This window comes from Carassius carassius, chromosome 32, assembly GCF_963082965.1.
Source record: "Carassius carassius chromosome 32, fCarCar2.1, whole genome shotgun sequence".
Classification (NCBI taxonomy): Eukaryota; Metazoa; Chordata; class Actinopteri; order Cypriniformes; family Cyprinidae; genus Carassius; species Carassius carassius.
The window spans coordinates 10,233,134-10,251,257 of NC_081786.1; the positions used below are offsets into that span (position 1 = coordinate 10,233,134).

Consider the following 18,124-nt stretch of genomic DNA (forward strand, 5'->3'; position numbering starts at 1 on the left):
AAGTGCTGGTGTTGAATTCTAAAGCAGTGATTTTGCTTTGTTAAACCTAAAAAAAAATGTTTTCAATATCTACAATTCTTGGTAAATCTGTTTTTCACCAATAGTATTGATTTTCCGATTGTTTTCAGTTTGACCGATTCTTCATTTTCCTTTAATGGCTGCAAGGGTACACTAGCATTTAGACTGACTACCAATGCTAGAGGCAGTTCTTAAGAAAGCTGTCGAAAAATCTCAATGCATTATTTTCCTTGATAATATGTATTTTAAACCATATCTCAACAACTGTTGAATAAAGTCAACATTTGTATGTGAGACATTTTGAAGAAAGGATTACAGACCACAAAATGTTTTGTGCTAAAGAAACATTTATTATTATCAAGGAAGGCTGAAATCAGTCTGTTGAAACCTTGTTAAAAAATGTTTTGTCGGGATAATAAATAGAAAGCTCAAAATAACATTTGTTTAAAGTTTAAAGTAACCTTTAAATATTTGAAAGTATTTTGCCATATTAATTTTTATATAAATGATTTTGTAAGTGAAAAATATTAAACTATACAGTACAGTAAGTGGATGGGGGTGTTTTTTAGTACATCTTCACTACACTTTGTCATTCATGTTTCACACAACTACTTGTTGTTGAAATTCACTGGTTGTCAGCATTTCTGTCTGGCTATAATTTTCCAGAGTCTAAATAGTCTAAAATCCTCTTACTCCAGTGAGTCTAATTCATGACGTAGAGGTGAAGTGTGTAATTTTTTTAGATGCTAAAATCTCCTGTCCTTGCTTAATATGAGACTGAGCTATACTGTATGTAAGCCATTTTAATTTGATATCTCCATAAAGTGTAAAGGCTTATAAAAGGCGCTATAAATAACCCTTCAAAGAGAATTGCACTGTTAGAACATCTACATTAATTATTTGCAATTTGAAATGTAAAAATATTCTTCACTAATCAATACTCACCAATGGAGAAAGATTTTTTTGAAGCCTGATTGTAGTTATGGTCAGGAGGGGCTAACAGGGCAATGCTAACAAGCTAAATTTCCTACATTTGGGGTCGTATTGTCTGTTTAACAACCAGTTGTTCAGAAGTCCTTTTTGAAAACAATCCCTGTGTCCCAATTAGGCATGCAGCGATACCATTTACAAATCAATGTAGAATTTTTATACTTCTTTGTGTTGATCTGATCATCACTCTTTTGTGTGTTAAACACAATCTGCTAAATATAGACTTATATAAACTTAATTTTAAAGAAAAACAATATATATAATCATACTCTGACTAAAATACTATTATAAACAAAGTTTGTGGATAATTCAGCAGCAAAGAATGCTCTAGAAAAATGATGGGGGCACAATAATTTTGTAAAATCTAAACATTTTGTGGAACAACATTATTTAGTGGGAAACAAATAAAAGTTAATAAGTGTAGGACTAATTCTGGTAAAATGTTACACATTGCTTTTTTGTGATGTTGTAAAATACATTCATGAAAAACAAGTAAATATATTAGTATAAAAATACATACTTAAGACATTTCTTTTAAATGTAAAGCACAGTAATGAAGGCAGCAACATATGATAGATAGGACTGAACAAGAAAGGCTATTATTAAACTTTCATTGCGCAAAAGTATTAGAATATAAAGGGTAAGGCTGGAGTACAGAGTGGTACAAAGTACAGTACTTATGCACATCCTGTGCGCAGAATGATGCGCTTGAAGCAACACAGCGCACAGCATACGTAGGAGAGTTCAAAGCACAAAGGGAAGAGATATTGATGCATAGTGTATTAAATGTGTGCTATAGTTTATTGAGCCTTTTCTTTCAACAGTTTTAAATCTCAGTTATTGTGTGCTCTTGAAGAGAGTTTCATTGTTTTGACTAAAGTAACCAAACGCAACATTCAGTTTGAATGCTGAATGCGGGATGACAGACAGCTGCAGCAGAGAGAAGCGTTTATGTCAATTTGACTTAAATATTCATCTATACCTCACATTAAACTATGGAACGGCTTCAGAACACTTGAAATATAGTGCACGGAAACTTTATGGTGGTTTATAATGTTTTTGTGCCTTTTGTGAGGCTTAACAATAACACAGAATCCAGCAGAAAAAACCAATACTGAGTATCAGATCGATGCATCGATGTGCCCTAAATAGTATCTGGGATTAGATTTGCTGTATCCCCAGTTATAGTATGTAGGATGTATTTGTGCATGGTTTTGGGTAACGATGACATGTTATTGTCAACCCAGCCCTAATGATAATGTAACCATGCACTCATTTCCTGTATTTCATAGGTTTTACATTTTGCATTCATTCCATTGTGAATACTGAAGCTGAATAAAAGCTCTATAGAAAGATCCTCAGAGGCTGTGTCTCCTTGGTGACGGCCATGGACTTGACCCGGTCACACAGTCATGGGAATCTGAAGAGTGCAAGACTGACCTGACTGCTTAACCTCCATCATATCAAATTTCACCTCCCTTGAGACTGTCAGGAATATAATGGCTATGTGTTTGTTTGTGTGTGTGTCTGCAGATAATGAAAACAGGTTTAATGTGTTTTTCAGTGTGTGTCACTCCAAGGCCGATAAACCAAGCGGTTTGTGTGTGTGTGTGTCTGTGTGTGTGTGTGTGTCTGTGTGTTGTGATGTTCCCCCTTAAGATACCTTCCAGGCTTTAGGTGCTTTTATTAGAGTTTTGACCGTATTTTCTGAGCCCATATCAAACATGGCAATCAAACACAATCATGCAAACAGCATCACCGCCATCACTTCCCTGCATGTATATGTAATTCCCCCAGTCACTGTGGATCACGGGGTTCAAAATCTCCTCGCTGCTAGCCTCAGGAACTGGCCTGATGAAGATTTCATCTGCTTCACTGACTCTGACCATTAGGTGAGTTAATTATAATACTATTCCTGTCTTTGTTTTTATTAAATGCAAAGTGATGAACAGAATAACAGATGTTTCTATAATGACTCATTTGAATAGATGATTAAAATATGCATCAGATGTGTTCATTGACATGGTGTGACTTGCTAAGATTTGATCCAGTGAATGAACAATCCCCTCTTTATTCACAGAGCTGAAATTTGATATTTGAGCTTTTAATTTAACTTATTTAACTTATATATTTGCCTCAGGCATTACATATATATATATATATATATATATATATATATATATATATATATATATATATATATATATATATATATATATATTTACAGTACACAGAATTGCATGAATGCCAGTTAATTAACAATAATTGCTAGACAGTTAGCTGAAAGTAAATTACTGAGGGCTGTCATTAAATCTCAATTATGTTATTGGCCTTGTGGAAATGTGGTCTTTATACAGTATACTGTATAGCACACTGTATATAGATGCAAGCCACTACTGAGGCTCAACTTACCCCTGGACATTTAAATTCATACGGTTTAGGTCCTTTTTCAATCAAACGACTAAAATGGGTAATCAAGGTCCTTGGTTTCACTTGAACAACTCAGCAGGAAGCTATTGGCAACTTGCAAATCAGTTCTTGTAAAAATGTGCACGATTTAATCCATAATGCATAGTGAGGGAATGTACAGGGGGAGGAAGGGAAAATCGCAATTATGGTCCAAGTTTTAGCTCCTTCCTACTGGTCTTTTGGGTTGCTATGGAAACAATGAGCACTAATTGCTTGGATGCTGGGGATATCTTTTGAACAACCTATCAAGTTTGTGCGTAGGGGTGTGTGTGTGTGTTTGTGAGCTCTAAACTCCTGACAATTTGACACCACTTGCTAAGGCATATTTTAAACTTCAAAGTGCAGTTGAGTGATGCTGCATTAAAGGCAGTTGTAAGTTGTCTCACATTCAGGTCCCCATTACATTTTAGCAATTACAGCAAAGAAGATTGGTGGTCTGAGAACAACGCATCACTGCATGATCTCCTGCAATCTCCTGACAGACAAGTAGTCAGTAAGTGAAAACAACACATCATCTCTAAAAGATCTTAACCCCAAAATGAACCAATCTTTAAAACAATTCCCTTTTGTTCTGTGAAGAACACCTATTGTGGCGTTGTCGGAGATGCACGTCATTTCAGCTTGACCCTAAACAGTTGCAGTTAGCGCAGAATAGTATTTGAAGTTTCTGAAGAGCTGCTCTCTCGTGAGTTGTTCTGTGTTGTACTGCTGTGCAGTTCATGAGTGGAAATAAGAGAACAAACTGACAGCGCTTGGTGTTTTCCTTCTCTTTTTTACCCCTCTCTTTCTATCTCTCTGCTTGCTCACTTTTTAATTGGGCTCACTGCGTGTGCCCCTAGAGAGCTCCGTGCTGTGTTTGTGTGGGTGAGTCTTGGAGCAAATTATAGTAATTTAGGAATTTGGGCTTGTGTGTATGTGATTGTGTGTGTGAAAAAGGTTATATGTTTGTACAAGTATGTCCTTAAATGACTATGTTTAAGAGTGTCTGTATATGTGAATGTATGTGTAGAATTGTGTAGAGTTTCATCAGGGCTGTAGGCCACATCCTGTTTAACAAAAGCTAATGGTGGGATTGAGGGTGTTTTGAATGTATAACTGCAGGAACTTATGAAACATGGCAATGTAATATAACATGTTGCTAAAGCGACTTACAAATGAGGAACATTATAAGCAATTTATCATAACTAGAACAAACACACTCAGTATGAGTCTCTAAGCTGGAGTTCAGAAAAGTGGTAAACATAGAGAAAAGTGAGAAAAATATGTTTTTTCTTTCATATATAGAGTAAGGGTGTGCGAGTATCGGTATCAGTACCGAACGGTTCACAGTCTCTCATCCCTATTCCCTTGGAGTGAGGACTTTGGAATGAGCAGGGCCATTATGTAGTCCTTTGGAATGTACTGGGCAGTGACGTAATTTTGTCACGGTTCATGGGTCAGTGCGCTCATCTTGCATCTCTGTCTGATTGTGTGCGTCTGTTAACTAGCAGAGAACATTGTGACAAATTTCCTCATTATACCTAAGCTGGCATATTTCCATGACAAGGTAGCACTGTGTCCGTCAGCTGATGTCACTATTTTACTGTCATAAATATCTTTTTATTGTTGTTAGCATAACTGTTGCAAAAAAACATACATTTTATATTTTTTTAAGTTTTTAAAATATGCTATATAATATATAAAAACTCTGCCCTCAGTATAAAAAAAATATATATATACAACTTTTTAAAATAAAAAATATAGGCCTATATTTTTTCCGAGTGTCTATTTACACTAAGTGCAAATAGCCTGCCTTGTTGGCAGAGGCTATTCAAACTAACTTCTCCCACCAACATGTGATTGGGCTAGTCAATATTACAAAAGACGATTGCTAATCGCAGATGGTAAAAAGTGTGTTGTGCTCTTTTTGACATTAATCGACCAGGGTTCGAATCCACCTTTTGGCTAACTTTTTTCTCCCTTTTCAAATTTCAAATCACATCAGAAAAGCATTTATTTTCAATCAAAATGAAGGAAATAATAAAAAAGTTGAAAATAAAGTAACAAGGGTTAGGGTAGGAGTAGGGAGGGCTTTATGGTCCCAATAAGGTGGCATCCATTTAATAATTTGAATTCAAATTCAAATTTACACTCAGTAAGTTATTATTGCATACTGTTTTATAATGTACAACAATTCTGAGGTGCAGATAATTGCCACTATTTGTAATATAGTAAGTAGTAGCTATAAATTTTAACATAGTGTAAATAGCATCTACTGCTAAGAAAATATGCTATTTTCACTTAGTGTGAATAGCATCTATTGCTATTTGAACTTAGTGTAAATAGCCTCTGTCGCTATTTACTGGACACCGTGCTAGGTTGTCACGGGAACATGCCAGCTGAGGATAATGAGGAAATTATGTCACTCCCTTTGCCGAGAGCATTCCAAATGACTACATAATAGAACGCATGTGTCCTGCTCACTCCGAAGTCCCCACTCCAAGGGCATAGGGATGCTCACTTCCATTTGGAATTTGCCCCATGAACTGTTTAGTACCGATACTCATACCGGCACACCCCAATATAGAGTTTATTTATTGCAAATGCCTTTGATTATGGTTTGTAATCTTTTGTTTAGTCTCACATTTTCATGATAATTTTTTGTAAAGAAATAAGATTATTTTTTAAATGCACAGTGATTAGGTATATTCATTTGTGCAACTGGTTATCTTTGATTTAGATTTCTCAAGTATTGTCAGTCTGTAGGTGTGTTCATGCCATATTGGAATTCCCGTAATTACGAGATTCCAACTTGTAAAAACATTCACGCCCTCGTGGGAACTCGTAATTTCAACTTGTGAACTGGGAGTTTTCTGAGAGCAATGACTTGTACCACGTGACCGCTGTACAACCTGACCACCACAGGCTCTGTTTAGGCATTGATAGTGTTACCATAGTAAAGCATTATTCAGAGTCCGAGGACATAAACAGCTCCGAGTAGAACGTCACGTGCTGTCATCTCGAAAATTATGGTAATTACGATATGGCGTGAAGGCAGCATGTAACTAGAGCTAAACCTGCCATTACCATTACATACCATTATTACATGGCTCTATGGAATACTTGATTCTGATTGGTCAACCAAGGAATCGATACCGATTTCCGATTTTTTTTTATCTTTAAGCAACAAACAAGAAGGAAAGTGTGCATAAACATTTGAATTGGGTTGAAACTACATAGAACTAGCCTTAAATTAAAAGATTAACTGTAACCATGTGAAATTAAAGGCAATAACTGCATAATTCTACAGTCCAAACACCAGAATCAACACACATTCAATAAGATGTTTTTTAATCAGCATTCAGTATTTTAGTTTTTAAATTTGGTTTTAAATAAAAAAAGGGTCTTTACCAGTGAGACTTAATAAAAGTATGCTATATAAATAGATTATTCCAAAATGTTAAAATCAAATAATGTTGGTGCGAATAAAACAAAGATGCAAAGTGTTTCATTCATCCAATTAAAAAAAAAAATGAGGGTAATGATTCACATCTATATTTTTTTACTTGAGCCAATGAAAAATAAATAACTTATTTTCTCAAGTAAAAGATATAGATGTGAATCATTACCCTAAAATGTTTTAATTGGATGAATGAAACACTTTTTTTTCAGTGTGCTACAGCAGGTGATTTTTAAAACAAATTAAGTCTATGTAATTTTAAGGTAAAATAAAAATAATCATCCTATACAGAACTGTCGTTTACTTCTGGCTTTTAAAACGTGTATGCAAGTTCTAATTTAAAAAAAAAAAAATTTCAGTTTTGTCACAGTTTAGTTCGTTTCGTTTCTCATCCAACACGTGAGAAGTTGATCTGAACATCTCTTCATGGTCTATTCGTGTTTAGGATGCGGACCGGTACAGTATATGCTCACGCAGCTTTAGTGCGCACAGAAAAGGGACTCTTATTTGTGCGTCAATACACCAACGGCTGATCGCTTCCTGCTATCTGTGCCTCAGACATGTAGCTCTGCACGTCCAGTGCTGAATGGCTGCCCGTGTCCTACGCACCGATTTCGAAATACATAACGACATAACGAACGATTACAATGAAGTCTGTGCACGCGGGCGCACTTCCGGAAAAATTGGCCGAAAAAAGACCAAAAACCGCCTGATTGCCGATTGCCTATTTTAAGCAAAAACCGTCCGGTTCCGATTTATGGCCGGTCAACCGGTGCATCCCTACTAGTTATTTATTAATGTGTTGACTGTTTTTAAGTAGGGGAGAGCAGGGGCGAAAGTACCATTTTTCAGAAAAACATCATTTTAAAAGATAATGTTGTAGACAGAGATATTTTTCTGCTATGGTCAGTAGCTCATAAGTGTGGTCTATCAATACCAGGTGGTATTATGTAGAAATGTAGAAAGGCTTCAGTATAATTTCAATTTGAACATAAGTTGCACATTGTTACTTTTGACCCCATCGGTTGGGACGAAAGTAACACACAGGTGGGTTAAAAGTAACACAACAATATAAGCTAGATTTATTTTCTGTTACTCTTATTTTTATTAAGTATACCTGACTATGACCTTGTAAATATGTAACTGCAAACATATTCTGTCTTTTATTTTTGTAAAAAAAAATTATTAAATTACATATTTATATTTATATTTTTATTTTAAATTTAAGTTTCATCAAATGTCTCAAAACCCGACTGTACAAACTTTATTTTTTTATTTTTTATTTTTTTATTTCAGTGTATTTTTATAAAACATTTTTTCAACAGAATGAACAATATAATAATTAAATTACATTGGCATAATATAAATTCTAAACATAATGTAACAGTAGGCCTATTCATGTTTCCATCCAGTTGTTTTTCTGCATAAATTCAAAATGTGCATTAAAACATCTGGAAACACTGCAAATTCATAGCTGGAGGTGTAAAAGCTAAGGTATGGCTAAAACCTAAATATAACTGAGGTAAATGCGAGGTAGGAGCTGCCCAGATGTTCCTCTATGCCTAGAAACGCTCTCTCATAAACATCTGGATAAAACCAGACCACTGTTTGTCTTTCTGACCCTCACTCAGACATATTCTTTTGGTATAATATGACATAAACATTTTAATAAATGATGCAAGAGACAGAAATTCACAGAATAGCATGTACCGGAACAAAATAAATACTTCTTGTCACTGTAGCGGGACAAAAGTAACAACTGTTACTTTTGTCCCGACAGGAACTCCTGGCATTTAAACCTGATTTACTTTTATACTAAAAAACTTTGATAATGCAAACTTTAGGATGTGTTAAAGCACTAAATAACCTGTAGATTGATCATTACTGTGACACATGAAACAAAAAAAACAACACAACTAATTAAAAAAAATTACCGCTTCAATAATTTACTTTTTGTACTCGAAAACAGTTTTACTGACCTAACTGCGGGAAATGATGAGGAAATCACGTGATATTTCTCAGCTCCATCAAGGATTGAATGCTGAATATACCGTCATAGCTGGGAATGCAAATGCAGTAATAGGCTCTGAGAAAATCGCTTTGTTACTTTCGTCCCGCGTTACTTTCGCCCCGGTTCTCCCCTACTTATAAAGCACATATTAATACCTTATCTGCATGACCATATTATAGATCTCATAACCCTTCCTCATACCTACACATAACTACTACAACAACTATACTTTATATCAGTACACAGTAATTAGGAGTTTAATGAGGAAAAACACTTAATACTTGCTCCCTAATCTAAAGTGTTACTGAATATTTACATGTAAATCATACACACACAAACTACTGTTAAAAAAATTAGTCTGTAAGATATTTATTGCAGTTTAAAATAACACCTTTTTCTATGTGAAAATGTATATTTAAAATTCATTATATTCCTGTATTGCCGCAGTGTTGGCAATTTCTTTTTTTAGCAGTCATTACTCCAGTCTTCAGGTTCACAAAATCCTTTAGAAATCATTCTAATATCCTTATTTGATGCTTGACATTTATTATTATTATCTTTAATATGACCTATTATTATTCTTCTGTTCTTGTTTGCAGGAGGAGGTGGTGATAAGGGGGGTGGTAATAATTGGCCAGTATTCTTTAGTGGTCTCATTTTTTGCTGTTCTATAATGTCTGCCTTCATGCTCTCTACTTCTCTTTTTATGGTTCGTTCTTTTCTTTTTCTTATGAACCTGCAATTACAGAGACTTCTTGACTCTTTCTCTCTCTATTGTGTGCTTTCTGAGCCAGAGCATGAGTGCAAAGTGCAAAGCTGTCTTCGTTTCAGTTGAACAGAGGAGGGATGAAATCTGTTTTAGAGCATTTCAGAAAGTAATTGTCTCCCCCACATTCCTATCTTTCTCTCTCTTTCTTTCTACTGCTTCAGAATTTAACTTTCCATGCATTTCTCTTCCTTTTCTTAGACAGAAGGAAACTTAGAAGTCAGGGGCTCTGTCAAAGACCAAATACACCAGATATGCAGAGCATAAATTGGACTTCTTTGCTTGCTGTTCATTTCTTTTGTGCTCTGCAAGAATCTGTCAAACAAATAGCAAAAACCTCTGTGCTCTTTTCAAACCCACTGTTTATTGTCATCAAAGTCACAAAGATGTAGCAAAATTCAAAACTACATTATTTTCTGTTTAACAAAAATAGACATGTTTCTTCCTAAGGCTTTTACATTTGCACAAAAGAAAAACATTTAAACTTGTAGTTTTATACATGAACACCCTTGAAGTGTAATAATGTTCTTACTTCCAAATGTCACATATTCGCATACATATTCGTACATACACACTACAAAAAAATAAAACAATACTTACTATAGAGTGACGTTCAGATATAAATTACCCTGTAGAAATTATTTACTCTTAAAAATACAAAAATGTATACGCATATATACAGTACATAGACAAAGAATGGAATTGTAAAACTAAACAGAACAATTAGGGAAGGAAAAACTGTCACTTTTTTTTTCATTTTGCTTTTTCCAAGTATTTTGTTTTTTCTGTATCTTGTGGCCAGTGTTCCCACACAGAGAACATTCATTAAGTAAACCCATATGACAGCACTTCAGGCACTTGCACAATATTTTCACACATAATTTTCAGAGGCAAGTAAGAAAAAGAGACTGTTTATGCTGTCAGAATTTAATCCAACATTTGTTTTACCTATCATATCGTTTCTCTCTCAATAAATACTCATTTTATCTCCTTTGTTTGTAGCCTTTGGTTTACACAACATGATTCTCTACAATTCTCTGCTGAAATGAGCGTGTTCATTTCATGAACTTACTTTAAAATTCATTCTATGCAGATTTCCTTTAAAATAAATAAATAAAATAAATAAAGGCACCGAAAAAAACCGGTCTGCCCATTGCTGTGGGGCTTCATATCTAAACCCTGAAGATACAATACATGCTACAAAAAAAAAAATACAAATAAAATCTAAACCACATGCCACTGAGTTCCACTAAAATATCATCTAGAAAATATTGTTTCTTATTCTGTTGAAAAACTCACAATGCGATCTTATTTTCTCACATTTCACCATTTATCACTATAACATAAGAAAGAACACGATATGTAATAGGCCCTACGGATTCTCTTTGAATGTTGGCTAACTAGCAGCTTTTGTGGCTTGCAGCTTTATAGAAGTTTGATTTTAGAATTGATTAGAGAAAGAAAGAAAGGAAGGAAGGAAAGAAGGAAGGAAGAGAATTAATAAATATTTTAATAAAAAAAGAATGGTTTGCTACTAAAATCTCTTGCTACAGTTATATCTTGAATTCTGTTTGAGTTGAGAAATGCAGAGCCTGGAATCCCGCTGTTTCCTCTGCCTTCATTGTTCTCTCTCCAACCAGAGTCGAAGCTCTACCTTTGTGATCGTTCATCTCTATAGCAACAGGAGTCCTCAGTGTTTAGGTCTGGCTTCGACTTCCCATCTTTTACGATTTCCTTGGCCCTCCCAATCTTTCCATTTTCCTGCTGATGTATGGATCCATTCGGGGAACTGCGTTTCAAGAGTCGATTTATGATGTCACGGCAGGTCTTCCTGTACTGGTGTCGCAGAAGAGAGTAGACGAAGGGGTCACATGCAGCTTTGCTGTACGCCAGACTCTTACACAGCACACCCCAATATGGATTAAATGGCTCCGTCACAAATAGCTCCACAATCCTAAACACATGACACCCACATGAGCAAGACAAGCTGCGAAATCTGTTCTCTGCAGTGAACACATTTTCAGGAACTTATTTGCATATGGAAGGTTATACGTGTGTATAGCAGAGGCAGTAAATGCAGAGCAATTTCTGTTCTCAGTTTGGTTATGTGAGGGATAATCTGTGACCTGAATGGGAAACTAACAATTGCTTTTGACAGGGGCTTTGAGGAAGAAAAGCTGCAGTAAGAGTCAGGGATACACAAGACAGTTCATCCTTCCATCTTCTCTGAGCTTACCCAGGTTATGTAACATGCCTAGTCAGGAAGCCCTTCTTCATTTTGAATTATGAGTCAGGTGGACATGCATGACCAGAGACATTAGTATGGGAACTACAGGCTTCACATTTCATGACTTATTTGATTAGTTACTCTCACTTCACACAGTATTTTAAACTAAAACATTGTTCCCCTGAGATTTTATGAGGTTTATAATATTTCAAATTAACAACACATTTGCACTTTACAGTTCTCTGATGTCAGTTTATGATAACACTGATATACAGGTAAACAAATACATTTTTCGTCCTTTTAGTGCTTGATTTCATTAATTAGCTTTTCAATCAACCCTGCCATTCCTTTACAAACATCAGTTTGAGAAACCCTGACATTTTCAATTCAATTCAATTCAAGTTTATTTGTATAGTGCTTTTTACAATACAAATCGTTACAAAGCAACTTTACAGAAAATTATGTTTCTACAATATTTAGTAGTAGGGATGCGACTTATAAGTAATATTACTTTATTATTGTAATGCATATTTTAATGCATCATATTTAAATATTACTATTTTTATTTGGTTGCTTTTCGTTTTTATCTACATTACTGACATTTTCAGTTTTGCTTTAAACACACATTGTTTCTTATATCCAAAAGAATGAGTACCATATAAAGGTATTATTAAAAAAATAAAATAAAAACTATTGGTTAATGATCACTAACAAAATGGAGTATGTTAAAATATGAAATAACAATATGCAGTACTCTTAAACAATACTCATTGTCCTCCATCTTATTAGTATTATATCAAGCATGCAGCTAAAAACATCAAGGGATCTCGATCTGGCCAACAAATGAAAACTATATTAACAGCATGACTGCACAGATGCTGAGCCCAGGGGAGTAAAGCAGCTGGCTCACCTGGTAATGACATACGGGGTGAAACAGATGACGAAGGTTCCAATGAAGGTACTAATTTTGCGGGTGGCTCTCTGTCTTCTCCTTTTCTGCTCCTCCAGACAGCGCTGACGAACACTGGGCAAAGATTTATATGATCCATTTAGATGACTTCTTTCACTTGAAATGTGTATCATGTTAGTATGCATATGAGACAACCATACTGGACTGACTTTTATCTAGCTTTAAACAGATGTTATCTAAAACTGTATCTATGCGCCAGATTAACATACATACTTCACCACTGACAATATAAGGAACCTTACATATTCTCACAAAAAATTCAAGAGACATAACAGGTGTTCACCTGAGGATGTTTGCCCAAACTGTTTCAGCGAATCATTGAAATGTCAGATTAACTTCGTCACACCTGCAGTGGATTATTTAACACTTGTTCACATGGTTGTGTCAAACAGAAGTACGGTGTGATTGGCTGATTGCTATCAGTCTATAAAAAGCTGTAGCTTTTAGTTTATTTATTTATATGGATAGCAAAAGAGCCAACAGCTGGAAGTCATTTTCCTTTCTCTTTGAATGTGTGGAGTGCTGTGATATATCCCCTGCCTGAACACCAGATGTGCTCATTACATGTGCTGTGTAGGGCTATTGTGATTTGTCATTGTTAGTTAATAAGTTATTGTGGTCGAAATGGAGCCATTGAAAGTCATCCAGAGCTCTGGGCAGTGAGCTGATGAGGTTCACTCTCTGATGAGCACAAATATCTCTTGATATCTGTTGGCATGTGAAAGAGGTGTGCTCAACCACTACCTTTTTTTCAGCCACATTATTTGGTAGCAGAATACAAATGTGCCACATTTTATTATTTAAGGTTGATCACTGAATTATTTTATAATAGAAATTGTTGATCACAGTTTATGTTTTGTGTCATTGCACCAGTTATATTTTTGAATAATTAGTCCGAAGGGTCCAGTTAGAGTTGTTGATGTATTTTTTAGACCATCTTGATTTCATGTTGACATTTTACATGGCTACAGTGAAAGGTCACATGACGTGAACGGTTTAATTCCTGCTTGATCTATTGAAATACGATGCCTTTGTCAATGATCAGTCCAGTCTCAAAATTTCAGTTTACGCATTTGTGACATTTTTTCAGCTCTGTAATTTTCCACCAGTTACAATTTTGACAATGAATATATTTAAAATTCATGAGTTAATTAATTTCAAATATTTAATTTGTTTCTGTGATATATCCAAGGAATAAAATGCATGTTCACTCAGTTAAGAACAATTATTTAGATTCAGTAAGGTTAAAATCCCTGTCAGATCTATTGTAGGGGATGTGGACCAAAACTGTGGTGCTGAAACCCAGCAGCACTGAAGAGTTTCTCTGGCCTCTATTTAACTTTTGAGTGCTGAATATGTGATAATATTTATTGGCGCAGACACTTAAAATCAAAAGCATAATTTGAAAAAGTAAATGGATAGTAGTAGTAATTTATTAGTAAAAATAATAAGTACATTTAAAAAAAGTTAAGTTACTTATAAATATAGTAGAAAGCATGGGGAAAAGCCAGGGAAATTCCCAGAGTCGACTGTACAAACATTATTGGAGTTGTTGTTCATGTACATTTGTTTAGGGTTTGTTGCATTTTATGTGACTTTTTTTTTACATGGTAACATTTGAATTATTACTGAATACTGTTGTTGCATTTAATTTGTTGTTTGTTGCATCTGTTGTTCATTTTGATTAACTTTTAAACAGCATATGGCCAATACATATGTGTTGTTAGCGGTGCTTTTTCATATTAATAGCAAATTTAATTTAGTAACTTGACCATTAATATAGCCTAAAATGGACCGTCGCCAATATCCTATTGTCCCCATTGTATTTCTGTGATAAAGTTCCGGAAACCGCCGCTGCCAATTTACTTTTTTCTTTTTCTTTTTTTTCTTTTCTTTCTTAACGTAAAAATCTGCATGTTCTCACTCATTCTTACCTCGGATGAATGTCCACCAGCAGTACGAGCGTTTGCATGGTTATCACGTCTATGCGCTTGCAGTGAAAGCGCGCGACTTTGAGCACTTTCAGATACGTGACGCAGAGCACCACCGACACCAACAGGAACGTGAGCGAGTGCAGCACCATGGTGTAAATTGCGAACTGCGTCTTGGCATTGACCGCCCTGCCGTTACAGAGCGTGCACGAAGCATACAGCTGATGGTAACCCACCCAGGAGAGGCACGCGGCAACCACAGAGAAGGACAGCGAGTGCACCCACGTGTAAGCCAGCGCGATTACAGCGTCCCGGTGACGGATCCTGGAATGGTAACTCAGAGGGAACACCACTGCAACCCACCAGTCGATACTGAGCGCAGCCATGCTCAGCATGGAGTTAGTGGTCAGGAAAGTGTCCAGAAACCCGACCACCTGACAGAAAATGTGTCCCCCGGGATGCGCTTTACTCAACACCCCGAAAAGAGTCAACGGCATGCTGGAGGCGGACAGAAGCAGGTTGCAGAACGTCAGGTTGAGTATAAACAACCCAGGAACCTGTTTGCGAATTTCTGCATTGTACAAGAAGCAGATCAGCACCAGCACGTTGGACAGCAGCGTCACAACGATGATCACGACGAGTAGGAGAGAGAGCGCGAGCTCCGCTGTGTGCATGATGTTCCCCGCTCTTAAAGCCCCCAACTTTGAACCGCAACTCCAGGACAGTTCATGACGGGGAACTAAATCGCATCAATACAACTTAGATCCCCCAACGTGATATCCACTTGTACACTGGCGCTCGATCCACGGGTCTCCATGACTCCGACCTCCGTTTAGTCAGCGAAGTGTTAGGAAAATCCATTCGAACAGTTGGAACGCGAAATCTCAAGATTGGACGATTAATCCGCTCTTCCTCGCAACCCAAAAGGAATGCAATCGCGCAGCTCGGGTTAGCGCGCGCTTCTAATGCAGAATTCGCCCTTGAAACAGCTTTATATGTCAAAATGTCACCCCCACCCCCACAAACTCACGAAATGCTCACACGTGACTACCGTCAAAAGAATAGTCAGGGAATAAATTCTGTGAGAGGACTAAATTTAGTCATGTTTATATTTGTCGAAGGGAACTCTTTCACGTCACGATGAGGCAAAGGCCCTGGGTCTCGTGGTACAATTGAGATTCGTTAGCGCACACAGCTTCAGTCCTACAAGATCTTAAAGAGCTGCAGTCACTTTTATGCATTTAGAATTTAATTTCGACATTTGGGAATTGGTGATTTGTAGGACTGTAAGTCTCAAACTTTCATATAATCCATTGCCTATTTCATTGCTGCGAATGAAAGAGTTTTAGAAATCTACTGCTTATTTTTAAACGGTGCAAATATATGTGTAGTAGGAAGTCCCCAATAGTGAACACATTAATAACATGGAGATTTTAAATGGGCATGAATATCTTGTGGTAAACTTTTGACAATTATTCTTGAGTTTGGCTGAATACATCTTGTCCTCACCATTTAACATTCTGAGAGACAACATGGAAATTATGACAATTTCATTTTTCATTTCAGTCTCTGACAATCAAATGTTTGATTAATATCAAAGAATTCTGATAGGGTGAAAAATAATCTGAGCAGCTCTTTTCAACAGCAGTTGGAATGGCTAGAGGTAGATGCAAGGAAAAATTGAGGGATTTGAAGTCTAGCACTTTTAATCAAACCTTTGGTAAAATATTGATTTGGGTAGAAAAGTGCTATTATTGTTCAAGCCATATTTCCAGTATACATACTAAAAAACATCTATGTAACTGAACAGATAATCACATTATTGTTGGATTTTATTAAAGTAGAATTGCAGGGTTTTGCGAGTACATTTAAAAAATGTGTGTGTGTGCAGTAGTTTATGTAAAGTTTTCACACACACATTTAGTGTATTTGAAGTTTATTTAATGGGTTATATATAGAGAGTTTAAAACACACCCTGCCTTTTTTAATGTGTCTTTAAATCTGTGATCTCTCAATAATAATGAATCCAGTATTGCTAATACAAACAGTCTGTGACTTGGCTCTGTATTTGCATACAAAAATAGAGAGAGAGTTAGAGGGAAGAGCCAGGCTTAATGCATTTGGCTCTTGTTTGATTGGTTGGGGGATGTCAGATGAATTTCCTGTCACTTTGTGTATATGAATCTTTATGTGAATTTGTACATGTGCACGTGTCTGTGCGAGTGCACGTGTGTATGTTTGCATGTCGACATGTAGGGCACTTCTTCATTTAACAGTGTTCATAAATATAGCACTATTTTGACTGGAATGAAAATGAAAGTTTGAATGACAGTTTTCTCTTATACCAGATATTTTTCTGGGGAATTACTTTCGTTTTGACTACTCTAATTAGAAAGCAACCCTGACATTTACTGAACCTGAAGATCGGTTTACACACACACTCCCACACACCAGCCCAGATTCGTATGCTGGATGAATTTCTATTTCACTGCAGTGTTTCTCTTAAAACACGAACCCCAGTTTGTAGAATGAAGAGATGAATCAATGCACACATGCACACACTCACATGCTCTCATACTCATTAGTGGCTCACTGAGGCCACGTAAAGATCGCTGCTGTGCTCTGTTACCACGGAAACGCCCACGCTGTCTGGGCAGTGGGTGTGTGGTGGTCCATCCAATGATCCTTTGTGACAGCATGAACGATTCTGACCAATCAGTGGAGCAACTGCACAGATCTCGTTATTCTTCTTAAGGGGGCGATATACGGACAGCTTGTCTTGATGTGAAACATAGGCTTTTATCTCCATCGCCGTTTCTGCATAATTCAATGAATTTCCCTCTAATATCAATTAACCCTTTTTGAGTTTGTGGTAAGTGCTCTGGAAATTATTGCTGGTTGTCATATGTTGATGTTGGGTTACTGGTATCATTCTTGCCACTGGACATCATCTACCTTTGGTTCACTGGATTCATATGTTTCCACATGGCACAATAGCTGTAGCTTTGCGAGGGCATAAGACCCTCATAATTTCCATTTCACTAGGTGCTTTCGTTGAGCACTGAGAAGCGCCGGTTGATCTATAATATTAATTTACATAAAAAATTTTCTCCAACATGACAGTGCATCCATCTAAGCATTAATTTATAAGCTGAAAAGCACATTTTGACTGAGCCCAGGGCAAGGAGGATGTCAAAATCATTTATTTGGATGTACATTTGAATGTACATAATGTACATTTTGTGCTCCAGAGGATTATACTGAAGGTAATTGTGTGTAATTAGATGATGCTATTGTTTCTAT

General features: G+C 36.2%; 1 protein-coding gene across 1 annotated transcript; it reads right to left on the reverse strand.

Moving 5' to 3' along the window:
* Positions 1–11,028: 11,028 nt before the first annotated feature.
* On the reverse strand, positions 11,029–16,515 carry gpr26 (G protein-coupled receptor 26). Its single transcript, XM_059521017.1, has 3 exons — positions 14,825–16,515; positions 12,831–12,944; positions 11,029–11,647 (listed from the first exon to the last, which is right to left on the reverse strand). The coding sequence occupies exons 1-3, from the start codon at positions 15,493–15,495 to the stop codon at positions 11,344–11,346; spliced, it is 1,089 nt and encodes a 362-aa protein (XP_059377000.1). The 5' UTR covers positions 15,496–16,515; the 3' UTR covers positions 11,029–11,343.
* Between the last annotated feature and the right edge of the window lie 1,609 nt (positions 16,516–18,124).